We start from the raw sequence: 27,981 nt of genomic DNA on the forward strand, positions 1-27,981 counted from the left end.
AGAGGGCATAGGTTTAGGATGAGAGGGGAAAGATTTAAAAGAAACCTAAGGGGCAATGTTTTCACGCAGAGGGTGGTACATGTATGGAATGAGCTGCCAGAGGATGTGGTGGAGGCTGGTACAATTGCAACATTTAAGAGGCATTTGGATGGGTATATGAATAGGAAGGGTTTGGAGGGATATGGGCTGGGTGCTGGCAGGTGGGACTAGATTGGGTTGGGATATCTGGGCGGTGTGGACAGGTTTGACTGAAGGGTCTGTTTCCATGCTGTACATGACTTTATGCTGCATTCTGGGAAGATGGCTGGGTGGGGGTTTGCAAGTTGAGGGTAGTGTACTGTCAAGGAACAGTATCACACTTCCCGTGCAGGTTCTGTAACTCGTCACAAACACAGCATTCACCTCCTCTGCACTGTCAGATTCCAGCGTCAGTGGGATATTTTGTATAATAGTTTGGAAATACTTACATTCTTTCCAGGAATTCCTGGCTTTCCATCAATCCCCGGTTTACCCTGGAGACAGACAAAAAAAGTCAATCAGCACACTAATAATAAAAATCTGTTTGGGTATTTTATTTCCTTACCTCCTTTCATAAGAAAATGTTGATACAGGGCATGGTAAAGACTGCTCACCCTTCTTAGCCTCATTTAGACAGTAAGTGTTGGAAGACAATTGACTGTAGGTAGCATCACAGTCAACCCACATGCCGTGCTCAGCACAAGAGTCAGTGAACAAGAATGAGACCCCTGGCTAACATCTCCTCACCCCGCTAGCATTTAACAACTAACAATTCTTACCGGATTGTGTTTGAGAATCCTGGCATTGAGGTTAATTAAAAGGGCAAAGAACCAAACATAAGAAGTGAGTGGCTGACTGGTCTAACGTTTTCGATTCAAGTTTAAATCCCACCACTGCACTGCCATCATTCAGAGGCGTCGCTGCCTTCTACAGTGGTAGTATTCCTATCTCTGAGCCAGGAGGCCAAGGTTCAAGTCCCAGCTCTGTTATAATATCTTAGCTATGATGTGGAGGAGCCGCTGTTGGACTGGGTGGACAAAGTTAAAAATCAGGCAGCTACCTGATGAAGGGGCAGCGCTCCGAAAGCTAGTGCTTCTAAATAAACGTGTTGGACTATAGCCTGGTGTTGTGTGATTAATAATATCTTAGAGCTGACTGATTTGAAAATGTTTAAATGCTGCAAAGCCCCATCTCTAATCCTTCCCTCACTACACTCAATACCTTTGTTTCAAATTAATCTTCCTCAGCTGTGGGTGGGTAACATCAAACTAAAAGTTCTGTAAAGGCTGAAAACATTAACTGATATCACCAGGTAATCTCCGTTCATCAGAATATGAAGGACTGTTCCTGGGAAGAACCAGAGTGTTTTTGCCAGTGTGCTGTTCCTCCTGCTCTTCTGCTTCATTCCAAATAACCAGCAGACATACGTACTTACACTTACAGCTAACCTGAAGTCTGACAAGGTAATCTCAAGTAACTCAGACCTTATGTAACTAGCTACTAAGCACCATGTATTAAACTCATTCTGGTAATCATGGCTGAGTCTTGCCAAATGCACTTCTTATTTAACATTTTTGTGGGATGTGGGCATCTCAGGCTGGGCCCAGCATTTATTGCCCATCCCTAGCAGCCCCTTGAGAAGGGGGGGAAGGGGGGGGAAAACAGAATGAACTGCCTTCTTGAACCGCTGCAGTCCACCTGCTATGGGTTGACCCATAATATCATCAGGGAGGGAATTCCAGAACTTCAACCCAGTGACAGTGAAGGAATGGCGATATATTTCCAAGTCAGGATGGTGAGTGGCTTGGAGGGAAACTTGCAGGGGGTGTATTCCCATGTATCTGCTGCCCTTGTCCTTCCAGATGGAAGTGGTCGTGGGTTTGGAAGGTGCTGCCGAAGGATCTTTGGTGAATTTCTGCAGTGCATCTTGCAGGTAATATACACAATTACAACAAGAAGAATTGGTGATTGTGAATCTATCCAAGACATTTCTGAAAGTTCCAGTAAATTTGACCACAGCAGAGAGCATACTCACAGCAATATATGATTTTCATCATTTATACCAGACCTTTGCAATTCATTTTGAACCATTCTACTACACTGGTCATTTGAATCCATCTTTCATGATATTATGGGTCAACCCATAGCAGTGGAGCAGCTGAGTGAATTTGGAGGTAGATCACCAAACAGGTAATCTCTACAGGGAGAAAGTGAGGACTGCAGATGCTGGAGATCAGAGCTTAAAAATGTGTTGCTGGAAAAGCGCAGCAGGCCAGGCAGCTTATGCCCGAAACGTCGATTCTCCTGTTCCTTTGATGCTGCCTGACCTGTTGCGCTTTTCCAGCAATACATTTTTAAGGTAATCTCTACACTTTGGCATCATGGCTTACAGCAGAAGTGGGAAAGGGGTTGTTGGGGGTGAAAACAGCAGGGAATATGTTTTGTCACGAAAACGCCAATCTCCAATGAGAACCCACTCTGTTGATCCTTCTCTCACAGAGCCTCGATGACTTTCTGGGGCCTAACTCATACCGATGATATTTTCTGATACTCCAGAACATTTCAGTGCCAGTCTTGGAGCCAGCATTTATTGCCCATCCCTAGATGCCCCCTTGAGAAGGTGGGGGTGAGCTACCTTTTTGAACCACTGCAGTCCACCTGCTGTGGGTTGACCCAGAATGCCCTAAGGGAGGGAATTCCAGGATTTTGACCCAGCCAACAGTGAAGGAATGGCGATATATTTCCAAGTCAGGACGGTGAGTGGCTTGGAGCGGAACTTGCAGGGGGTGGTGTTCCAATGTATCTTGTCCTTCTAGATGGAAGTACGACAGTTACTCACAGCAGATTCTCTCTTCCACAGTTACCACCCCGCCCTTTGGAGCAGTGGGTGGTGGAGGAGGGGTATTAGATCCCCATTTGAAAGATGCTTAGTCTGTGGGAGAGCAATCTGTGACGTCATAGAGCCACAGAGGTGTATAGCACTGAAACAGACCCTTCAGTCCAACTCATCCACGTTGATCCTGAATTAATCTAGTCCCATATGCCAGCACTTGGCCCATATCCTTCTAAACTCTTCCTATTCAGATACCCATCCAGATGCCTTTTGATTGTACCAACCTCCACCACTTCCTCATTCCATACACACATCTATCCTCTGCTTGAAAAAGTTGCCCCAGAGATCCCTTTTAAATACTTCCCCTCCAACCTTAAACCTATGCCCTGTAGTTTTGGACTCACCTATCCTGGAGAAAAGACCTTGTCCATTTACCCTATCCATGCCCCTCATGGTTTTATAAATCTCTATAAGGTCACTCCTCAGCCTCTGACCCTCCAGGTAATGAAGCCCCAGCCTATTCATCTCTAGATGGTTTCCAGCTGCTCGATTGGAAACTGTTGATGCATGGCAAGAAAGGTCAGGGCACGGATTAAACTTCACTTGAGTTCATTAATTAAACTTTAAAAGAAAATTCTGAAATGTGTGACTTACGGGATTCCCCAACAAGCCAGGAGGGCCCATTGCTCCTGGTGGTCCTTGTTCTCCCCTCAGGCCTGGCAAACCCTGCATTGTAAAAATATCCAGAATGTTTCACCATCACTTTCATCGTGACAGGACAACTGAGGCAAAACCAACTTCAGCCGCCCTCCCATTGAACCTAGTTTCCTTCCTCTCAACCAGTGCGGGTAATCACGCGTGTCATGTTTCTTGTGTCCCCACAGCGGGGCGGTAGTGTAACGAGGATCAAAGAATATGGTGAGAAAAGCAGAAAGCAACAATACAAGGGGATTTGGGAAACATGTGCATAAAACACAGAAAGCCAGCACACAGGGTGCAGCAGGCAATCAGGAAGGCTAATGGCACATTGGCCCTCATTTTAAAAGGATTGCATTTTAAGAGTTGGGAAGTCTTAAGGTGCTGGTGAGACCACATGCAAAGTACTGTCAGCAGTTTTATTTATTTAATGCAAGTTATTCAAATTGGACACAGTTCAAAGAAGGTTAACGAGGATAATCCCCGGTATGGAGGGATTGTCTCGTGGGCAAAGACTCAACAGGTTAAGACTACTCATTGGAGCTTAAAAGAACGAGAGGTGATCTCATTGAAACATATCAGATTCTTAAGGAGCTTGACAGGGTCAACGCTGAGAGGATATCTCCCCTCATGGGAGAGTCCACGAGCAGAGGGCATAGTCTCAGAATAAAGGGGCACCAATTTAGGACTGAGGTGAGGAGGAATTTCCTCGCTCAGAGGGTTGAGAGTCTTTGGAACTCCTTGTCTCAGAGAGCTGTGGGGACAGACTCCTTGAATGTATTTCAGGCTGAGATCGGGTTACGGGCAAAAGGCAGGAAAGTGGACATGAGGGATATTGGATCAGCCATGATCCTACTGAATGGTGGAGCAGCTTGAGGGGCAGAATGGCCTACTCCTGTTCCTATTTCTTAGTAGCTTCCTCAGGCCCATTCATTAGCTTAACTATTGTGATCACAGCAACTCTCAGACATCATTTTAGTTAATTGCTGAGCGTTACTTTACACTGCAATTCACTACAATGTGTATTTGTATGGTACCATTAACGTGGAAAATTGTCACAAGTTACTACGCAGGAGGGTAATCAAACAAAGCCAAGCTGAAGAAAGAAGAATTATAACAGTTAAGCACAAAGCTGACTCAAAGAAGGAAGTTTCTACATGCATCCCAAAGGACCAAGGATGCAGAAGTTGAGGGAGGTGTCACAGAGCTCCTGGTACGTTGAAAGGTGAGGGGTGTGCAGGGGCATTAAAGTACCCAGAGTTGGAGGAAAATACATATCCCAGAGAGGAGGATAGAGAGGAGGCCAGGCCTCGGTGTGATTTGAACCTTCAAATATGAGAGAAACCAGCAGAACGGGCCTACAGGAGAGGCCTCGAAGTGTGGCTCACTTACATCTCTGCCAGGTTGACCTTGCTTCCCTGGCTCGCCCTGAAAAACAAAAGCACAGCACAGACTTGAAAACCGGCAAAGAGACACGACAGATTTCAGTTGACTTTTCCTGGGGGTGCACATTAATCCGTGGGTCACCTGCAACTGAACCTACAAAGCTGTCCCCCGAGCAACCCATTCCTCTGGTCCAGTCAGTGGGGTGACTGCATTATGCCGGACCCGGTCTGGGCCTAATACTTACCCTCAATCCAGGGAGGCCAGGTGGACCATTCTTCCCATCTTGTCCACTTCTGCCGTCCAGCCCTGGCGGTCCTCGGTCACCCTGTGTCCAGGAAGCAGAAACAGTAATTCAGGTTCTATTCTTTTATACATACTTTCGAAAGAAAATAACAGACACGACAAAAAAAATACATGAAAAGTGTCATGATGACAAGTAAAAATTGAACATTTTATTTGTCATCCAGGGATAGTAATAAGGGGAAGTCAGGCAATTAACCTTGGACACATATTTCCTGTTCAATGTTATATAGTCATACAGCATGGAAACAGACCCTTCAGTCTAACCAGTCCATGCTGAACATAATCCCAAACTAAACATAGTCCCACCTGCCAGCTCCTGGCCCATGCCCCTTCAAACCTTTCCCATTCTTTATTTATCTTAAATACTGAAATTGTACCCATATACACCCACCGTCTCAGGAAGTTGACTCCACATGCAAACCACTCACTGTGTGAAAAGATTGCTCTTTGTGTCTTTTTAAAATCTCTCTCCTCTCACCTTAAAAACATGCCCCTTAGTCTTGAAATCCCCCACCCTAGGGAAAAGACGCCGACCATTAACAGTATCTAGCGTTATCCCTGCAGAAGATAAGTCCCATGTGAAGTTAACACTAGGGTCAACATTTTAGTAATAACCTCTGCCCATTTGGAACAGCTAAGGGCAGAGTATATGGATTTGAGGCACCATTCCTCATCACTGACCAGTGACCCCAAACTGACCCTAAATGAGCAGTGAAAACAGAATTCACTTCTGGTAAAGTGGCCCTCATATTCACAGGTGAAAGTACTTCCATTCATTTTGAAATCCTACTCAGCAACTTTAGCCTTCCGAATCCAACCGTTGTCTTTGTTGTGCGACCACTTGCAGGTAAACTGGAACAAGTTGGTCCTTGTGCTTGTTTAAACAGGCATTATTTTGCCTCAATATGGCAGTGTGGTGGTTGTCAAGTAGAGGAAAAGATAAAACAATGGCATGGGATAAGTAGCCCAATCCATTTGTTGCTCAGAGCTGAGATAACCTAGGAGTGTTAAAGTAGTGTACCTCCCAGCAATTGCTGAAAAGAGACATTTTGATGAGGGATTTCATCCTGCCTTCTTCAGGACACATGCAAGAATGCCAAATTTCAACCAATCGCAACCAACTTGTACTACAAGGTAAAAGATTTCTGATTGGTTGGAAAGTCAACTCTGATTGGCCAAGGCATTGCCATGGAAAAAAAAAGGTGCAAATCTTGCTCCTGTAATACAAATTGTTGTGATTGGTTGAAATGTGGCCTTTCTGCATTTGTCTTGATGAAGACAAGACAACAAGCTCCAGCAACATGCTGCACTTCTTGGCAAAATTTAAGTTCTGTGTTTCCATCTGACTGACAGTGGTGTTACTGACTAATCGCAGCAATTAATCAGCATCAATCAGTCCATAGAGTCAAACAGCACGGCGATACACCCTTTGGTCCAACCAGTCCATGCTGAACATCATCCCAAATTAAACATAGTCCCACCTACCTGAGAAATGAAACCTTCAGCAGACCTTTATGCTGCTATTTTGTTCAGAAATTAAAAGGGGAGAAGAGAGAGCAAGAGAGCGAAGTAACTCAGACTGTAATCTGACCCAGGGTCGAGAGAGTGTGGTGCTGTAAAAGCACAGCAGGTCAGGCAGCGTCCGAGGAGCAGGAGCATCGATGTTTCAGGCAAGAGCCCTTCATCAGGCTAACTGGGTCAGACTATAATCTGCCCCAGTTAACATCTCGAAACAGGCAGATGGTGTACGAACGACACGTGTAGAACCATTCCTGTTGAAGGCGCCGCGTGATGGAGAAGCGAGTTGTGGAAAGCTTCATGCTGCACTCTGCTGTTCTGCAATTGGTAAGTTGTCTATCTACACCTTTGGATCCAAAGCAGCAAGCCCACCTGTACAGGTGACACAGCACTTACCTGCTTTCAAGGCAGGCTGGGACAGAACATGACTCCGTCGTGCATGGACACATCTCATGCACTTCATCCCACTGGGAATCTGGATCAGAGACGGACACAGAATCCGGTGGAATGAAGGACATCAGAGTATGTCTTCCTGATTGGGCTTGTTCACCATCTTCAGATTATTCCCATTTCAAAGTTTTTCTGTGATCAGGACAACCATCTCAACAGATCATGCCCAACTCTTTATATAAATGTTGATGGAACATGGAAATTAGTTTGTGACCTAGGCTCAGATTTTGATGTGATAAGCATAATGAAGGCTTCAGAGATGAGAAAATACTGCTGTTGCATTCCCCGCCAATAGACCCAGGCCTGGAATCATGCAATAGCCTGATCTTAAGAATATTTAATAGTTCCACATCAAAGAAAAAGTTGAATACACTATATCTAATACATTTGGCACTGAATGAGGCTTTAATGGCATAATGAGTGATAATTAATAATGAGCAACCGCTCTGGCCTGTAAAGTAAAATGACAAGACAGGACCCCTCATTCCCTTCAAAGAAAATAATGTGATAACATTGTACTTCGACTTTTCCTGTTTCTTTAATCCCATTTGTATTACATTTTTATTTGCTTGCTGTGCATGAGTTAAAATGGCATTTATATTCTTATTTTTAAACTTCCTGGGTTACTGCCTGCCTGTGAGGACACTTCAATCTGACACCATGAAAAGGAGGTTTCACTGGAGCAGGCCTCAGGGTGGTTAAGAAGGCATTTAGCATGCTTGCATTCGTTGCTCAGACCTTTGAATATAGGAGTTGGGGGGTCATGTTGAGGATGTTGGGGGGTCATGTACAGGATGTTGGTGAGGCCTCTTCGGGAGTGCTGTGTCCGGTTCTGGTTACCCTCCGATCACAAGGATATCATAAAACTGGAGAGGGTCCAGAAAAGATTTGCCAAGATGTTGCTAGGAATGGAGTGTTTGAGGTATAAAGATAGACTGAGACTTTTATTATTGGAGTGTAGGAGGTTGAGGGGGGGCCTTATTGAAGGTTTATAAAATCATGACGGCCAAAGATAAAGTGAATAGCAAGGATCTTTTCCAAAGGATGGAGGAGTTTAAAACTAGGGGATATGTTTTCAAGGTGAGAGGAGAAAAATTTAGGAAGGACATGAGGGGCAATATTTTTACACTGAGGGTGTTTTATCTGTGGAACGAACTGCCAGAGAAAGTGACGGATGTGGGTACAGTTACAACATTTAAGAGACATTTTGGATGTTCATGAATAGGAAACATTTCGATGAATATTGGACAAATGCAGGCAAATGGAACTAGTATAGTTTGAGAACATGGTTACCGCAGACTAGTTGGGCTGAAGGGTCTGTATCTATGTTGTTATGAAGATGTGAAATCCAAACTAACAAGCTCACAAAAAATGTCCAGACAAAGATTAGATTACAGTATGGAAACAGGCCCGTCGGCCAACAAGTCCACACCGACCCGCCGAAGTGCAACCCACGCATACCCCTACATTTACCCCTTACCTAACACTACGGGCAATTTAGCATGGCCAATTCATCTGACCTGCACATCTTTGGACTGTGGGAGGAAACCGGAGCACCCGGAGGAAACCCACGCAGACACGGGGAGAATGTGCAAACTCCACACAGTCAGTCGCCTGAGGCGGGAATTGAACCCGGGTCTCTGGCGCTGTGAGGCAGCAGTGCTAACTGCTGTGCCACCGTGCCGCCCACTATGCCATTATGCCATTATTTGTTCTAATATCGTTGGGAACAAAGTCCAAGCCACAGTTCCAGTACATCAGCATAGATTAATTACTTACAGTGTAGAAACAGGCCCTTCGGCCCAACAAGTCCACACCAACCCACAACCCACCCAGACCCATTCCCCTACATTTACTCCTTCACCTAACACTACAGGCAATTTAGCATGGCCAATTCACCTAACCTGCACATTTTTGGATTGTGAGAGGAAACTAGAGCACCCGGAGGAAACCACACACAGATACATGGAAAATGTGCAAACTCCACACAGAGAGTCACCTGAGGCGGGAATTGAACCCAGGTCTCTGGCGCTGTGAGGCAGCAGTGCTAACCACTGTGCCACCGTGCCGCCCACTGCATATGCATATTTGTATCAATGACACTGTGATAATGAATGTGGTAATAAAATATTCAGTAGCATTACAGTGCGGACTCAAGAATATAATGGTTAATAGGCTAAAGAACTTCACATCACCTAAAATATGAAATTCAGTTTAAAACTGAAAGGACTAAAATGTCCGTTTGTTTCAGTACAATGCAAATAATAATACAATTTGTTCATTAAGTCAAACTGAGCGCACAATGATTTTAGTTTGGAATGCCTGTTATTCTATCTGCAAATGTTGCAGCTATTCTAAGGCAGTAAGATCCCACAAATGAGACTGAAGAATTAATGTATTAACTTATATTTCATAACATTATTCAAGAGAGGAACACCAGGAGAATTCCCAGCTTCTCTTTTGAAATTATCTGATCCACCAGAAGAGATGTCGGACTAGTGTAAGATCTCAACTGGAGGGACTTGGCTAAGGTAGTGGAGTACTCCATCAGTGCTGCCTCAGAGTGCTAACTAGATCATGAACTCAACATCTGACCCAAAAAGACAGTTGTAATGAAGGTTCGCAATTTATTTTTATTATTTGAAAACTTGGATTTTAAAGTGGACAGAAGCATGTATAGCTGTAAGTTTGACTTGCATTTTTGTATGGTGCGTGAAAACGGGAAGGGCATTGTTTTAGTTTCATTTTGCAATTGTTTTGAGAGTCGTGCTGAATGTTTGAAGTTTGGTGACATATGCATTATTAATTAGGGTTTCCAGCCTTGAATACAGCTTAAGGTGAACAGTTCAGTGCACTTGAAATTAAAATAGAAAAAAAAAACTAGCAAAAGGCATCGACAATCGCAGAAAGACAGACCATTCCAGAGGTCATGTTGTGTGTGCAGGTTCATTCAGACCTAAAATGAGCCGTTAAAATAACAGCCTGAGGATAAAGTCCTGAGAGGTTTAGTAGCAAACTCCAAAAGCCAAAACATGCTGGAAGATGAGAGTACAGAAAACCCATGTATTTGTTCAGTAAGAAGAAAGCTCCAGAAACTGACTTCTACCAGGCTAAGTGAACAAGGAACTTTAAACGAGAGATAGTGTGACCCTTCACTGTAGCTTCCTTTTGGAAAGCATTGGAATCAATTATTAAGGAAGTGAAAGCAGAACATTTGGAAAATAAGAATCAAATCCAGCAGATGGCTCATGAAAGTGAAATGGTATGTGACTGATTTATTAGAATTTTCCAAGGTAGTCTCAACCTGAGTGGATAGAGAGAATCTTCTAGGAGAAAGAGAGGACTGCAGATGCTGGGGATCAGAGCTTCAAAATGTGTTGCTGGAAAAGCGCAGCAGGTCAGGCAGCATCAAAGGAGAAGGAGAAATTATGTTTCTGGCATGAGCCCTTCTTCAGGAAGCCACTTCAGGAAGCCCCGCCTCTTCGGGGGGGTTTAAACTAATTTGGCAGGGGGATGGGATCCGGACTTGTAGTCCAGCAAGTAGGCTAGCTGTTTGTCAGGATGTCCAAGAATGTAGGGAGGCTGTGAAGAAGGTAGCACTGACAGGGACACAGAGATGGGTTCAAGTGCGTATACTTCAACGCAAGGAGAACTTAAGGCGTGGATAGGTACCTGGGACTACGATGTTGTGGCCATCACGGAAACGTGGATAGAAGAGGGACAGGAATGGTTGTTGAAGGTTTCTGGTTACAGATGTTTCAGTAAGATTAGGGAGGGTGGTAAAAAAGGAGGGGGTTGGCGTTGCTAATTAGAAATGGTATAACGGCTGCAGAAAGGCAGTTTGAGGGGGATCTGCCTTTGGAGGTAGTATGGGCTGAAGTCAGAAATAAGAAAGGTGCAGTCACCTTGTTGGGTGTTTACTATAGGCCCCACAATAGCAGCAGAGATGTGGAGAAACAGATTGGGAAACAGATTTTGGAAAGCTGCAGAAGCCACAGGGTAGTAGTCATGGGCGATTTCAACTTCACAAATATTGATTGGAAGCTCTTTAGACCAAGTAGATTGGATGGGGCGGTGTTTGCGCAGTGTGTCCAGGAAGCTTTTCTAACACAGTATGTAGATTGTCCAACCAGAGGGGAGGCCATATTGGATTTGGAACTCGGTAATGAACCGGGACAAGTGGTGGGCTTGTTAGTGGGTGAACATTTTGGAGATGGTGACCACAATTCTGTGACTTTCACCTTAGTTATGGAGAGAGATAGGTGCGCACAACAAGGTAGATTTTATAATTGGGGGAAGGGAAATTACGACGCTGTAAGGCAGGATTTGAGGAGCATACGTTGGGAGCATAGGCTGTCAGGGAAGGATGTGGTGGAAATGTGGAACTTTTTCAAAGAGCAGATACGACGTGTCCATGATATGTATGTACCTATCAGGCAGGAAAGAAATGGTCGTGTGAGGGAGCCTTGGTTGACGAGAGAGCTTGAATGTCTGGTAAAGAGGAAGAAGGAGGCTTACATAAGGTGAGGAAACAGGATTCAGACAGAGCAGTGGAAGGATACAGGATAGCCAGAAGGGACCTGAAGAAAGGGATTAGGAGAGCTAAGAGAGGGCATGAAAAATCGTTGGCGGATAGGATCAAGGATAACCCCAAGGCATTTTATGCGTATGTGAGAAACCTGAGAATCACGAGAACGAGGGTAGGTCCGATCAAGGACAGTAGTGGGAGACTGTGTATTGAGGCGGAAGAGATAGGAGAGGTCTTGAACAAGTACTTCTCTTCAGTATTTACGAACGAGAGGGACCGTATTGTAGAAGAGGAGAGTGTGAAATGGACTGGTAAGCTAGAAGAGATACCTGGTAGGAAGGAAGATGTGTTGGACATTTTGAACAACTTGAGGATAGACAAGTCCCCCGGGCCTGACGGGATATATCCTAGGATTATGTGGGAAGCAAGAGAGGAAAGTGCAGTACCGTTGGCAATGATCTTCTCGTCTTCACTGGCAAAGGGGGTGGTACCAGGGGACTGGAGAGTAGCGAATGTTGTGCCCCTGTTCAAAAAAGGGAATAGGGATAACCCCAGGAATTACAGGCCTGTTAGTCTTACTTCTGTGGTAGGCAAAATAATGAAAAGGGTACTGAGGGATAGGATTTATGAGTATCTGGAAAGACACTGCTTGATTAGGGACAGCCAGCACGGATTTGTGAAGGGTAGGTCTTGCCTTACAAGTCTTATTGAATTCTTCGAGGAGGTGACCAAGCATGAGGATGAGGGTAGAGCCTCACTTTAGGAAAGGTGTGGAAGCTTTGGAGAGGGTGCAGAGATGATTTACCAGGATGTTGCCTGGAATGGAGAATAGGTCGTACGAGGATAGGTTGATAGTGCTAGGCCTTTTCTCGTTGGAACGGCGAAGGATGAGGGGTGACTTGATAGAGGTTTATAAGATGATCAGAGGAATAGATAGAGTAGACAGTCAGAGACTTTTTCCCCGGGTGCAACAGAGTGTTACAAGGGGACATAAATTTAAGGTGAAGGGTGGAAGGTATAGGGGAGATGTCAGAGGTGGGTACTTTACCCAGAGAGTGGTGGGGGCATGGAATGCGCTGCCTGTTGGAGTGGTAGAGTCAGAATCTTTGGTGACCTTTAAGCGGCAATGGATAGGCACATGGATGGGTGCTTAAGCTAGGACAAATGTTCGGCACAACATCGTGGGCCGAAGGGCCTGTTCTGTGTTGTATTGTTCTATGTTCTATGTAAGCTCTGGATAGAGAGAATGTATACTATTTGGACATCCAGAAGGTGTCTGAGAAGGCAGGTTTTCTCACAAGAGAGTGTTGGAGGTAGTGTACCCAGAATGGATAGAGAATTGGATTGTGGGCAAGAGACAGTGAGGGCGGCCAGCGGGTTCTTTATCAGGTTGGCAACTAGTGAGTTCCATCGGGATCAGTGCTGTTTACAATATACCTGAATGACTTGGAGGAAGGAAGTGGATGTATGATAGCCAAGTTTGCACATGTCAGGATTATAGGCCGAAGTTTGATCAGTCGGAAAATCAAGGGGAAAATGGCAGGCACGTGGATGTGAGGAGTATCAGATCATCCATGATCCTATCATTAGGATAACAACCTCGAGGGGCCGAACGGACTCCTCCTGGTCATTTCTCTTACCTGGACGGTTGTTGTCGAGGGTAAGAGAGTTGAATTTTTATTTCCAATATTATATTGAAACTGTTTCAATTTGTTCTTGCACGGTGTAATATAGACAGTGGGGTTTTTTTTGTCCTTTGCATTGATTCAGTCTTCATATGGGGAATTGGAGTTGTTAGAAGGAAATCAGAAATTGCTAAACACTTGACAAAGAATCAGATCGCCTTCAGAAGTAGAAAAGTCACATGTCCAATCCTGATTATTCACATCTGATTATTCGATGAAACGTAATCCACTTTTACTTTGTTTTACCGTTTTGTTATCAAAGCGAGTGATTCAGGCGTTAGGAATTAAAACATCTCCCGAGTCTAGACACACAAGGTCAGCTTCAGAGATGCCAGGTTTCAGCACATGCAGGTTAGATGAAGAGGAAACATCCCCCGCTGCTTGGTCTTAAAACAACCTCTAAATTACTCTCTTTGTATCTCCCAGTCCCAACAGTATCTCCATTAACATTGTTTCTCGGTGTTTTCATTTAGAGTCATAGAGATGTACAGCACGGAAACAGATGCTTTGGTCCAACACGTCCATGTCAACCAGATATCCTAAACTGATCTAGTCCCAGCATTTGGCCCATATCCCTCCAAACTCTTCCTATTGATATTCCTAATGTTGTAGTTTCCACCACTTCCTCTGGCAGCTCATTCCATACATGCACCACCTCTCTGCCCCTCAGTTACCTTTTAACCTTTTAAATCTTAAACCTATGCTGTTAGTTTTGGATTCTCCAACCTTCGGGAAAAGATAGACGCTCCATTTTCCTCCCACAGTCTAAAGATGTGCAGGTTAGGGTGGATTGGCCATATTAAACTGCCCATAGTCTTAGGTTCGTTAGTCAGAGGGAAATGGGTCTGGGTGGGTTACTCTTCGGAGGGTCGGTGTGGACTTGTTGAGCCAAAGGCCCTGTTTCTACACTGTAGAGAATCTAATCTAATCTATTCCAGAAGAGCAGGATGTGTACAGGTTCATTCAGAATTAAAATGAGCCCTTCGATTAACAGTCTGCGGATAAAGTCCTGAGAGGATATTTACCCTATTCATACCCCTCATTACTTTATAAACCTCTATATGGTCGCCCCTCAGCCTCCAATGCTCCAGGGAAAACAGTCCCAGCCAATTCAGCCTCTCCCTGTAGCTCCAAAACCTCCAACTCTGGCAAAATCCTTGTAAATCTTTTTTGAACCCTTTCAAGTTTCACAACATCCTTTCAATAGCAGGGAGACCAGAATTGAATGCAGTTTTCTAAAAGTGGCCTGACTACATCCCAGTTCTTATAATCAATTCACTGACCAATAAAAGAAAGTGTACCAAATGCTTCCTTCACCACCCTATCTACCTAAGACTCCAGAGACAGTTAACCTTGTTTCTGCTGGGCTGGGACATAGAGTCTAACGTTTAAGGGGAAGGCATTTCATGTACATTATCATGTTAAGGTTTGGAACGCTCTTCGTTAGTAGATCTTAAATCGAATTTTAATCTTAAATCTGAGGTCGGTAGGATTTGTTATTCCGAAGATGTTAAGAACATTGGTGAGTACATTCCACTGAAGGCCAGCATCAGTTCAAGGGGCCAAATGGTCTCCACCTATTCCAGTACTGACCCCTCAGTTTGCTCACACCATCAGGACAGCAACTATGATGGTCCAAAAGATAATTTGTGACTTGCAGCTGGCTAAGAAGTGACCTCTTTCTCCCATGGGAACTCCCTCTCCAAAGCTAAAAATATTCAGCCAGCAGATTTCCCTCATGGGCAGAGATGGTGACTTTCCACAACTTGTTGTTAAATCCCAGGTCACCACTGGCAGGTTTCCCAATTCCTGAAGATCACAGCCCAGCCAGTCACTGTCAAACCACAATTTACACACAGCTCTGTCGCTAAACTTGGATAGTCCTGTTTAGATAATGGATTACCTTTTCCCCTGGGAATCCTCTTGGGCCTTGATCTCCCTGTAGGAAAGTAGGAAGAAAAGATTAAACAGTGCTTAGAGAACATCGTGATTGTAACTGAATCTTCAAATCCACATTAAACCCTATCTTCCGAATTCCAGAGACTGACTCTAGGCTTTTCAGTACTTTTCTCCTCATGTTCGCACTGTCTCGTTTTAATCAAAATTACTCTTCTCCATTACAGGTATTCCCTGCTTTTCGAAAGTTAGTTTTGCCACCACTTCGCTTTTACAAAAACCTAAATTAGTATCTGTTTTCGCTAACTAAAAGAAATTTGAGAAGATTTTCACTTTTACGAATAAAAGTGAAATTTCTCCCATTTAAATGAACACTTCTTTACTTTACGCCATTTGGCTTACGAAAGGTTTCACAGGAACGCTCTACTTTCGGATAGTGGGGGAACCTTATACCAAAACCAACTGTGCTCCTCTCCTCCTTTATCCCCACGTTATACTCGTCACCATACTGTTGGTTTATCACTCTCAACTGTTATTTTGTGGAATTATCTGCAGATGTCTTTCTAAGCTGGACTAGAGCCAACACTAATACTGTCTAATTTGTCTACACTAGTGGCTAAGTTCTTCCATAGCTACAGGCCCTGGTATAGGACTAAACTCAAAGCCATCCACTATGGAGGCATAAAAGCTAGTCCCTGAGCTATTGCAGCTCTACAAGACGTACTCACTCTCTGTACTATTTTATCCGCACTTCTTTCATGAATTTTAGCCATTTGGGTACAATGAGAAAAGGAAAGACTTGCATTTATGTAGTGCCTTTCACCCTCAAACGCTTTACAACCATTGAATCAAATGAAGCATAGCCACTGAAAATTGTGGGATAGCAATTTCTAAAGATTGTTCCAAAACCTCTGTTGTCACAAAGTGCAGGAGAGCCAGGAGGAAACTCAATCAGGAATGAAAGATGTCGAGTGTGAGTTGTCACAAAAGGTTCCTCCATGAGATGGACAGATTTTTAATCAGTAAGGCAATCAAAGGTTCGGGGGAAAAAGGCAGGAAAGTGGAGTTGAGGATTATCAGATCAGCCATGATCTCACTGAATGTCGGAGCAGACTGAATGGGCTGAATGGCCTTTCTCTGTTCCTATAGCTTATGATCCATATCAGTCATGGCCAATGGCATCAGAGCTGAGCTGGGGCTAGGTCAGAGAAAAGAAAATGATCAAATGCTTCCTCATGCACATGTTAAAATGAATTTCGTATTTGGCCACAAAGTATTGATCCCTCCAGTACTATAAACATTGGAATCACTGTCTGAGAATCTTCTGTTTTATTATAGAGTTGGAGATAGGGTGCATCTTCTACCTTAGAACCAATGTAATGCACTGCACAGAGCACACAGCACTTACCTGTGGGCCTGGGGGGCCTCTTTGACCTTCCAAACCCTGCCAAGGTGAAAAAAGGGAAAAATTAATTCAGAGCTGCGTCGTAGGATACACTCCCTTTTGTGATGCATTTCCATCAAGAAACCCTGAGGAGGGAAGGCACATTTTATACACAGGAATTGACCTCTCTTCGTTCATCTCCCAATTTGGCTTCACCAGTCTTACTACAGATAGCCAGTCTCTAGAAATCGCAAGGAAACATGGGAATGGTCATTTCACTTTTTTTCCGGGATATGGGCATCACTGGCCGGGCCCGTATTCATTGTCCAGCCCTAATTGGAATGGAGAAAGTGAACTGCCTTCTTGAACACCTGTAGACCATTTGGTGTAGGTACACACATAACACTGGGAGGATTTTCACCTAGCGATATGGAAGGAACGGTGATGCATTTCCAAGTCAGGAATGGTGAGTGGCTAGGAAGGGAACTTGCAGGTGGATCCACATCTCTGCTGCCCATGTCCTTCTCAGTGGTAGAGGTTGAGTTGCTGGAAGGTGAGCCTTGGTGCATTTCTGGAGTGCAGGGGACTCCCTGCCAGTACTGAATGTCGGCAGTGGACAGAGCGAATATTTGTGGGAACCAGGGCGTGGTACAATTGAGCAGGCTGCTAGGTATGACTCTCACCATTGGAGAGATATCCCCCTGACTCTGGGTGACTCCACTTTAGCAAGGACAGCCACACTCAGTCAATTGCATATCAAGGGCTGTCACCCTCACTAACCCCAACCACCTCCCCCCCCCCACCCCCACTCTGGAATTCAGCTCTTTTGTCCTTGTTTGTAATGAGGTCAGGAGCTGAGTGGCCCTGGCAGAACCCAAACTGGGCGTCACTGAGCAGGTTAGAGCTGAGCAGCTTGACAGCACTGTTGATGACACCTTCCATCTCTTTACTGATGATCGAGAGAAGACTGATGGGATGGTAATTGACTGGATTTGTCCTGCGTTATATGTAAAGGTGGATTGCAGCACTAATCCTAGCTGCGTCTACATCTTCATCAAGTTCCCCGACCTGATCGCCGTGAGTTCATCTCTCCTGGGGAAGCTTGCTGTAAACAGAAGCTGGCCAATACAAATGAGCCAAGAGAGTGGCGCTGGAAAAGCACAGCAGGTCAGGCAGCATCTGAGGAGCAGGAAAATCAACATTTCGGGCAAACTAGCATCTATCCCTCGACTTGGAAGTTGTGTTTACTGAAGAACACTGAGCGGTGTTGAAGCCCCACACGTGCACACTGTAATGCAAAGTCTGCAGAGTTCTTCATTCAGTCAAATATCCACCGACAAAGTATTGACCAGTACACCAGGAAAAACATCAGTTTCCAACTTACTCGGTCGCCTGTTGCGCCAGCGAGGCCAGTCTCCCCTCTGGGACCTCTCAGTCCAGACTCGCCGGGCTTGCCAGGATCACCCTGAGAAAGAAAACCACATTAACTGCTGCCATTGACAGACAATCCCGCTCAGCTCGACTACAACGTCTAAACGTTTTGGATAAGGTGCAGACATTCCATTCCAGTTAACTTGTTAATAATTTAATCTTTTTAAAAAATTTAATCAACCTAGTGCTGTAGAGTAGAAAACCACCTGATGAGATTGTGGTCATAGAAATGCAGATACTAGGAGTAGGGCATTCGGCCTTTCAAGCCTGCTCTGCCACATAGTCTGATCCTCTATCCCAATGCCCTATTCCTGCCTTTTCCCTATACCCTTTAAAGCCTTTAACATTTAAAAATTAATATCAGTTTTCTTTCAGATCTATCTCTTTCTTGAATATATTCCGTGACGTGGCCTTCACAGCTCTCTGTGGGAGAGAATTCCACAGGTTCACCACCCTTCGAGTGAAAACATTTTTCCTCATCTGAATCCTACCCTGTATCCTGAGACTGTATTCCCTGGGATTACACTTCCAACCAGGGGTAATATCCTCCCTTCATCCAGAAGTAAAGCAGTGTAAGAATGTTATACATTTTGAACAGATGCCCTCTCATTCTACTGAAATCTAGTGAACATAGGCCCAGTCAAACAAATCTCTCCTCAAAGCACTGGTATCAGCCCAATGAATCTTCACTACACTCGCTGTATGGCAAGTATATCCCTTCTTAGGTGGCGATACAAAACTGCACTCAATACTTCAGGTGTGGTCTCACCAAGGCCCTGTAAAACCGCAGTAAGATGTTCCTATTTCCGAACTGAAATCTCCTTGTTCCATTGTCTTGCCAAGTGCACCAAGGGCACTGTTTATTTAGAATGACCTGTTTTTGCTTGTTAGTAAAAGTTTGCTACAAGGTGGAGGCCATGTTGACATAGTGGTCGAGTGACTGAACTAACAATTCAGCTTCTCCAGCCATCTCTGTTTTTGTTTCTGACTTGCACCATCTGCAATTCTTTTGGTTTTTAACAATTCAGGTAGCTGGACTAATGACTGAAAGGCATGGGGTCAAATTAATAGAGAAAGTTGTAGGGATTCTATTAAAAAAAAACAAGAAGGATTTGGGATTCCTTGTCCATGAATCCCAAAAAGCTTGCCTCCCAGTTCAGCAGGTTATACAGACAGCAACAGGAACGTGGGCCCTAATTTGAAAGGGAATGGGAACATAAAAATAGGGAAGTCTTGCTAAAACTATACAACGCACTGGTCAGACTACACCTGGAATACTGTGAACAGTTCTGGGCCCCTTATCTAAGGAAAGACACACTAGCATTGGAGGCAGTCCAGAGAAGGCTGTTACCAGGGATGGAGGGACTGTCTTATGAGGACAGGTTGAGTAGGTTGGGCCTGTACCCACCGGAGTTTAGTAGAATGAGAGGTGACCTTTTTTGAAATATATAAGATTCTAAGGGGACTTGTCAGAGTAGTTGCAGAAAGATTGTTTCCCCCTTGGGACATCATCTCAGAAAACGAAACTGCCCTTTAAGACAGAGATGAGGAGGAAGCTCTTCTTTCAGAGGGTAGCGAATCTGTGGAATTCGTTATCACAGTGGGCTATCGAGGCTCAGTTGTTAAATATATTCAAGGCTGAGATAGACAGGTTGTTATGATCATTAAAGGGATCAAAGGTTCTGGGGAAAAAGGCTGGAAAATGGAGTTGAAGATCAGTAAATCAGCCACAATCTCAGTGAATAGCAGAGCAGACTCGATGGACTGAATGGCCCACTTCTGCTTTTATATTCTTAAGGAATTTGGATTCAGTTTGTTACTGAATACGGAACAGATGTGCAGATGTTGTCTACCGTAAGGCCACAAGAAACAACAACCGGAGGAGGCCACTCAGCCCCTCAAGCCTGCTCCGCCAGTCAATGGGATCATGGCTGATCGGACATTCCTCACATCCACATTCGTGCCATTTCTCCTTGATTCCCCATCTGACCAAGAATCTCTCCATCTCAGTCTTAAACATACACAAGGACTCCTGTCCCCACAACTCTCTGTGGTAAGGAATTCCAACAACTCAGAACCCTCAGAGAAGAAATCCCTCAGCATCTCGATCTTAAATTGGCATCCCTTTATTCTGAGACCATGCCCTCTGGTCCTAGACTTTACCATGAGAGGAAACATCCTCTCAACATTTATCCTGTCAAATCCCTTAAAAATCCGATATGTTTCAATGAGATCACCTCTCATTCTTCTAAACTCCAGTGAGTAGAGTCCCAACCTGTTTAACGCTTGTTCATGAGATCACCCCTCAATACCAGGGATCATCCTAGTGAACCTTCTATGAACTGCTTCAAATGGAATTATATCTTTCTGTAAATAAGGGGTTTCATGGTGGCCATGGACCTGGGTTCAATTCGACCCTCAGGCAACTGTTTGCCCGGGTATCCTCCGGGTGCTCTGGTCTCCTCCCACAGTCCGAAGATGTGCAGATTAGGTAGGTTGGCCATGGGAAATGCAGGGTTACAGAGACGGGGAGGTGGGGTGCTCTTTGGTGGGATGAATGGCCAGCTTCCACACTGTAGGGATTCCATGAAAATTGCTCATAGTATTCCACACGAGGTCTCACCAGCACCTTTCACCAAAAGAGAAAATGCTGGAAAATCTCAGCAGGTCTGGCAGCATCCGTAAGGAGAGAAAAAAGCTGACCTTTCGAGTCTAACTGACAGTTTTGACAAAGGGTCAGTTAGACTCGAAAAGTCAGCTCTTTTCTCTCCTTACAGATGCTGCCAGACCTGCTGAGATTTTCCAGCATTTTCTCTTTTGGTTTCAGATTCCAGCATCCGCAGTAATTTGCTTTCCTCACCAGTACCTTGTACTGCTTCAGTAAGACAGTAACAGTCCTGTACTCTTGAAATAAGGCCATTCCTTTCTGATTACCTGTTGAAACTGTTTCACAGACAGGTAGACTCCCAAATCCTGAAAACAAAAAAATACTGGAGATCACAACGGGTCAGGCAGCATCCATGGAGAGAAACAGCAAGCTAACGTTGAATCTACATCAAGTCAGGTCTGATAGAGTGTCATCCGGACTTGAAACATTAGCTTGCTCTCTCTGTGGATGCAGTCTGACCCACTGTTCTCTCCAGCATTAGTTGTTTTCAGTTCAGGTTCCAGCATCTGCAGTAATTTGCTCCTATCCCCAGTGTCTTTCCATTGTGTAGTGACCACGAAAATACAGATTGTTGTGAAATCAAAGCCGGCTCACTAATGTTTTTAACAAAAGGATCTCTTCTGTTCTTACCTGGCCTGTCACAGGAAGTCAGTCGGCCAGGACAATTGGAAATGGGAAGAAAATGCCGGCTTTCCCAATGATACGTACACACCGAGAATCACTAACGTCCCAGAGTGGCTCAAGAGTGTGGTGCTGGGAAAGCACAGCATGGCTGACCTCATCTCCAACTCAAATCCATTTTCCTGCCCGCTCCCTACAACTCTTTAACCCATTACTAATTAAAAATCTGTCTATCTCCTTCATAAATTTACTCAATGTCTCAGCATCCAATACACTCTGGGGGAGTGAATTCCACAGACTTTTGACAGAAATAATTTCCCCTCATCTCTATTTTAAATCTGCCACCATTTATCAAAACATTATGACCCCTCATTCCTGATTGCCCGACATGAGCAAACATCTTCATTGATAATCTCCTTCAGCATCTTTAATAACACAATCGATCTTCTAAACACGAGCAAGTGTAGATAATATTATAATTTTCTATTGATGCATGGGAAAACTAACTCACGGCACAAGGCTCAGTGAAAGTAACAACTGGTACCTTTTCTCCTTTAACTGCTGGTATTCTGTCTTCCAAATTGATCTGCAAAAGAAAAGGTGAAGACTTAGACTTCCACAATCAGATTCCTGGCCGGGGGTCTGTCAAGTTTAATCACTTGTTCGATGATGCAAAAGGTGCCGATGTTGGGACTACGGTGGACAAAATCAGAAGTCACATGACAACAAGCTGATCTTAACCATGATCTTGGGTTCATGTCATGCTGCATGTAATCCCACCACAATGTTCTGTGTTTGCAAAATCTTCCTTACTGTCCTGTTTTGACAGCACTTCACAGCACTTTGATAACTTGTTGTTATCGCTCTGCTTTAATTATTTTTTACAGTTTTAGATTACTCGTTACTTTGGTTAGACCCTTGTCATGCGACATTTATACCTATCATGTTATTCCAACCATTTGGTTTGTTTCCAGCACCATCTTATTTTTGATTTTTAAATTATCTCTCTGCCTTAATTAATGGGTTAAAAATCACACAACACCAGGTTATAGTCCAACAGGTTGATTTGAAAGCTCTAGCTTTCGGAGCCGCAGCCCCTTCATCACAACCACCTGATGAAGGAGCAGCGCTCCAAAAGCTAGTGCTTCCAAATCAACACCAGGACTATAACGTGGTGTTGTGTGATTTTTAAACTTTGTACAGCTCAGTCCAACACCGGCATCTCCAAATCTTAATTAATCTGATTATAGGCCATCCCTGCACTTGGTATTCAGCTGTTTACACTTTACTCACACTATCTGACACTTTTGATCACGTGCTGAGACTTATTATTCAGCCTGTTGACACACCACTCACACCACTTGTACAATCTTTTGATATTTGTAAATACCTGGAATTATCTTGCAATGCCCGTGCGCTTCCCTCCACTTCACCTATCGAAGGAGCAGTGCTCCGAAAGCTTGTGATTTCAAATAAACCGATTGGTCCATAACCTGGTGCCGTGACACGTGCTCAATACCAAGACTGAAATGGTGTCCTGAAACAGTGACACCAGCTTTCCTGGCATCTGCATTACTTGTTGTAATGTTTGTTGTTTATAATGGCTCTTCGGAATTGTAATTGCTCAGGACTGGCAGCTGAGAATCACATTCTGGCTGAAGGCAATGATTTGTTTTTTTCCCTGGTTTTCTGCCTACTATGGAATTCTTAATTTCTCTCGTTCAGCTGCTGAATGGGTTGCAGGGTCTTGCTGTTTTTGATGGTCATTTATTTATGGTTTATTTGTTTCAAAGAATATTTTCTTCGCCATAATTCTGGTGCCTATCATCTTATTCCAATGAGAATATGTTGTGGCATTATCCCCCACGTGCAAAACCAAAAATTATACATCTTTTGGTACAGTGGTTCTACAATTGGGTAGCAATTACTGAACAATCCCAAGTGCACCAACAGCTACACTAAAAAGCAACTTAAGATCATCAGTCAAGGTCATATGGGGCCTACATACACCTACGAGAAGTGACCTTCATTCATACTCAGGAATTGACTCTCTACAAACTGAAGATGTTCAGGCCTTATGCCTTTTTCTGATATCCTAACAGCTTAATATCCTGGCAGTTAGTGATTGTTGGAGAGTTGCAATTTCTGTGTGTACCCCGATAGGGCAAGACAACAAACCGCAGAACCATGTCTGTTTTTCAGCAATATCCAAGATCTGTGCCAAAAAATCAGAAGGCACACAACGCCAGGTTATAGTCTAACAGGACTATTTAAAATCACAAGCTTTCGGAGCTCTCCATCCTCCCTCTACCACCACTATGTCTCCTTGAAAAGGGGGCAGGGAAAGAGTAAGCAGGCTATTGGAAAAAGATTCTCTCTCTTCCACAGTGATTCCAGCCGGTCCCGGGGCTAAAATCCCAGCCTGAATATATCCTTGTGCAGCTTATAGGCACATTGCACTTGATAAATCACTCCAGTGAAACACCTGGGGACGGTTTCCTTCAGGAAAGGGACTATGTAAATGCATTGTTGTTCTTGGTATGGATTGGTCAGCTGGTTAATTTCTCTCTCTGAGCACAGCCATAAATCAGACAAATGTACTGGAGCAATGTGAATGATGATGGTATAGTTCTTTGTGATTTAGTTATTCAGTGAGATTCCATATTAGTCCATTCAATTTCACCAAATGAGAAATTGAAGCACATCACTGGAATGATTCTAAATTGACCAGTTTTCTGTGTGGACAATCTCTGATGAATCCAGTTCCATTCTTGTCTGTGCCCACACCTGACAATAACTAAGTCGGTTACATCTTAGTGCCTTGTGAGTTCCACTTGAGAGATTTAAGCAGAAAACCTGGGCTGATGTTTCTTTGGAGCATTGAGGGAGTGCTGCTCTATTGGAGACACTGTCTTTCAGGTAAGGTCTTAAACTGAGACATTGTCTGCTCTGGAAGGTGGGTTTATAAGTTCCAACTGCACTATCTTAAAGAGAAGGGGCAGGCACATGGCTCAGTGGTTAACAATGCTGTCTCACAGCACCAGGGACCGGGGTATGATTTCACCCTTGGGCGACTGCCTGCGTAGACTTTGGACATTCTCCCTGTGTCTGTGTGGGTTTCTCTGGGTGCTTCAATTTCTTCCTGCAGTCCAAAGAAGGTTAGATGGATTGGCTGTGCTGAATTGCCCATAGTGTTTCAGGGATGTGCAGGTTAGGTGGATTGGCTGTGCTGAATTGCCCATAGTGTTTCAGGGATGTGCAGGTTAGGTGGATTAGCGCATGGGAAATGCAGGGATACAGAGGGGGGAGGGGTGAGTCTGGGTGGGATGCAAAGATGTGGACTCGATGGGCTGAATGGTTTGATTCCACATTGTAGGGAGTCTCTGTCTATGTACTGAGAGTAAGAGAGTTATTCCCAGTATCCTGCCCAATATACTGACTTGACAAAAAGGATTACCTGGCCATTACAGTGCCGTTAGTGGGAGTTTACAGTATGTAGACTGACCTTCTTACGTGACAACATTCAGAATGCTTCAAAGATACTTCACTGAAGGTAAAACACTTCGGGCCATCCTGTCTTTGTGAAAAGATGTGTCTAGGTTAGATGGGCTTTAGATTGGTTTCACAGGTTGGCACAACATCGAGGGCCTGTACTGTGCTGTCATGTTCTATATTCTATCACAAGACATTCTTTGTCTTTTAATCGCTGAGTAAGTCACATGAAACACAGCGATATACATTACATCCCAAATTGAATAAAATGAGGCTAACAGCGAGATCCACTTCTTTTTGAAGCTTGCTTAATTACCAGTTTTCCGGGCGGTCCGGGAGGTCCTGGAGTTCCGTTTTCTCCCTGGATTAGAAACAAAAGATCAAATGAACATTTTGTCTGCATTTTCACCCCCATCTTCGTAACTTCCTTCAGCCAGAAAGACAACAGGCTCAACCTAGTGGCCACCCAGGAGGGGAGCAGAGAGCATCCTGTAAATGGTCTCGTGATGTGAGAGGATGAGTGAGTGGGCAAAGAAATTGACAATGTAGCAGTATGTGAGCTTGGCAGGAACAATGGATAAATAGTCGATATTTTCTCATCAACCTGTTCAGAGATGTTGTTGGAGCAGGTAAGACTTGAACCTGGGCTTCCTGTCTCAAAGGCAGGGACACTACCACTGTGCCACAAAAGCCCAATTCCGTACTAGCCAAACAGACAGAGATTGCAGTCCAGATCAGAGTGGTGCTGGAAAAGCACAGCAGGTCAGGCAGCATCCGAGGAGCAGGAAAATCAACGTTTCGGACAAAAGCCCTTCATCAGGAATGAGGAGTCCTCCATGGTGTAGAGGGATTTGGTGCATGAATCACAAACGTTAGCTGACATATTAAGTTATTGATTGCAAGACGAATGGTATTTATTGTAAGCAAGATGGAATCTAAGGTTGTACAGGACGTTGGTGAGGTCTGTTCTGGAGGCCTATGTCCTGCTCTGGTCACTCTGTTATAGGAAGGATATTATTAAGCTGGAGAGGGTTCAGAAAAGATTTACCAGCATGTTGGGTATGGAAGGTTTGTGTTATAAAGAGAGGCTGGATAAGTTGTGAGTTTTTTCCACTGGAGTATAGGAGGTTGAGGGGTGATCTTACAGAAGTTTATAAAATCATGACGGGTAGAGATAAGGTGAATGGCAGGTGTCTTTTCCGTAGGGTGGGGGATTTCAAGACTAGGGTGAGAGGAGAAAGATTTTTTTACGGTGAGAGGAAAAAGATTTATAAAAATCATGAGGGGCAATATTTTTACACAGTTCATGTGTGGAATGAACATCCAGTGGAGGTATGTGAATAAGAAATGTTTGGAGGGATATGGGCAGCGCAGGCAGGTGGAACTGGTTTAGTTTGGGCTTATAGTTGGCATGGGCTGGTTGGACAGAAGGGTCTGTTTCTATGCTGTATAGTTATGACTCTAAGAGTAAGGAACTTCAACTACAACTCTACAGGGAAAACGCAGCAGGTCTGGCAGCATCCAAGGGGCAGGAGAATCGATGTTTTGGGCATGAGCCCTTCTTCAGTTCCCTGAAGAAGGGCTCATGCCCGAAACGTCGATTCTTCTGCTCCTTGGATGCTGCCAGACCTGCTGCGCTTTTCCAGCAAACATTTTCAGCTCTGATCTCCAGCATCTGCAGTCCTCACTTTCTCCTACAAGTCTACAGGGCCTTGGTAAGACCATCTGGAGTATTGTGTAGAATTCTGGTCTCCTCATTTGAAAAAAGGACACAAACTGAGTTAGTCGCAGTTCAGAGGAGGTTCACGCCACTCACCCCTGAGATGGGGGGGGCGCTGGTTATTTTATGGTGGAATATTGGACATGTTGGGTCGGTATCCCCTGGTGTTTGAGTGGGAGAAGAGATAATCTTAGTGATCTCAGATCCTGAGGAACTTAAAGTGGGGATTCTAGAGGAGATAGCTTAGTGGTATTATCACTAGACTATTAATCCAGAGACACCACATTGTTAGCCTGCCTTTCCCATGAGGGACCTACACTATATTGCTAGTCTGCCTTTCCCATAAAGGGAACTATTTTGTAGCTGAGTTGTTTTCTAATTGAAGTTGTTTACGAGAATCCTTTTTCCAACCTTGCTGCTGTATCCCCTCACCCGCTGATAAGTTCCTCTCTCTCTATATGGGACCTGTGTTCGAACTGCGCCACTGTTTATCTGCTACTAGCTTCTGCAAACAGTGTGCTATATGACCACCTAATGTTGTTAGACCACCTAGTGTTGTTAGGCATGCATTGTTCTGTAATTAATGGTCAGTCATTTGTAATCCTATATAACCTGTGAAACCATGTAGCTTGGCAAAGAGATCATTGTCCATTCGTGGTGAATGGTCACTACTGTCTTCCCATGATATCATGAATAAATGTGTCAATTACTCAAGGCCAGTGTGCAAAAATTAATTAATAAGGAATAGGAAAATTTCTACAATAGGGGCCTGCATCACATTGTTAGCCAGCCTTTCTCATAGTGGGTCAGGCAACCTCCAAGGAGCAGGAGAATCGAAGATTTGGGTATAAGCCCTTTACCAGCACCACACTTTCGACTCTGATCTCCAGCATCTGCAATCCTCAATTTCTTCTTTCCCATAAGGGGCCTATATCACGTTGTTAGCCTGCCTTTCCCATAAGGGGCCTACATCATGTTGTTAGCCTGCCTTTCCCAGAAGGGGCCTACATCACATTGTTAGCCTGCCTTTCCCATAAAGGGCCTACATCATGTTGTTAGCCTGCCTTTCCCATAAGGGGCCTACATCACATTGTTAGCCTGCCTTTCCCATAAGGGGCCTACATCACGTTGTTAGCTTGCCTTTCCCATAAGGGGCCTACATCACATTGTTAGCCTGCCTTTCCCATAAGGGGTCTACATCACGTTGTTAGCTTGCCTTTCCCATAAGGGGCCTACACCACGTTGTTAGCCTGCCTTTCCCATAAGGGGCCTACATCATGTTGTTAGCTTGCATTTCCCATAAGGGGCCTACACCACGTTGTTAGCCTGCCTTTCCCATAAGGGGCCTACGA

At 44.4% G+C, this 27,981-nt stretch overlaps 1 protein-coding gene across 1 annotated transcript in view; it reads right to left on the bottom strand.

Annotated features, from left to right (window-relative positions):
* Positions 1-27,981, bottom strand: part of LOC122559237 (collagen alpha-1(VII) chain-like) — a 262,907-nt gene that overhangs the window by 120,284 nt on the left and 114,642 nt on the right. The window contains exons 46-54 of the mRNA XM_043708618.1: positions 25,226-25,270; positions 21,962-22,003; positions 18,082-18,162; positions 16,722-16,757; positions 15,321-15,356; positions 5,178-5,258; positions 4,940-4,975; positions 3,506-3,577; positions 468-512 (exon numbers count right to left, since the gene is read on the bottom strand). Coding sequence (XP_043564553.1) covers positions 468-512; positions 3,506-3,577; positions 4,940-4,975; positions 5,178-5,258; positions 15,321-15,356; positions 16,722-16,757; positions 18,082-18,162; positions 21,962-22,003; positions 25,226-25,270 — 474 coding nt within the window. The remainder of the gene's footprint in view (positions 1-467; positions 513-3,505; positions 3,578-4,939; positions 4,976-5,177; positions 5,259-15,320; positions 15,357-16,721; positions 16,758-18,081; positions 18,163-21,961; positions 22,004-25,225; positions 25,271-27,981) is intronic.

Source organism: Chiloscyllium plagiosum, chromosome 18 (assembly GCF_004010195.1).
Source record: "Chiloscyllium plagiosum isolate BGI_BamShark_2017 chromosome 18, ASM401019v2, whole genome shotgun sequence".
NCBI lineage: Eukaryota > Metazoa > Chordata > Chondrichthyes > Orectolobiformes > Hemiscylliidae > Chiloscyllium > Chiloscyllium plagiosum.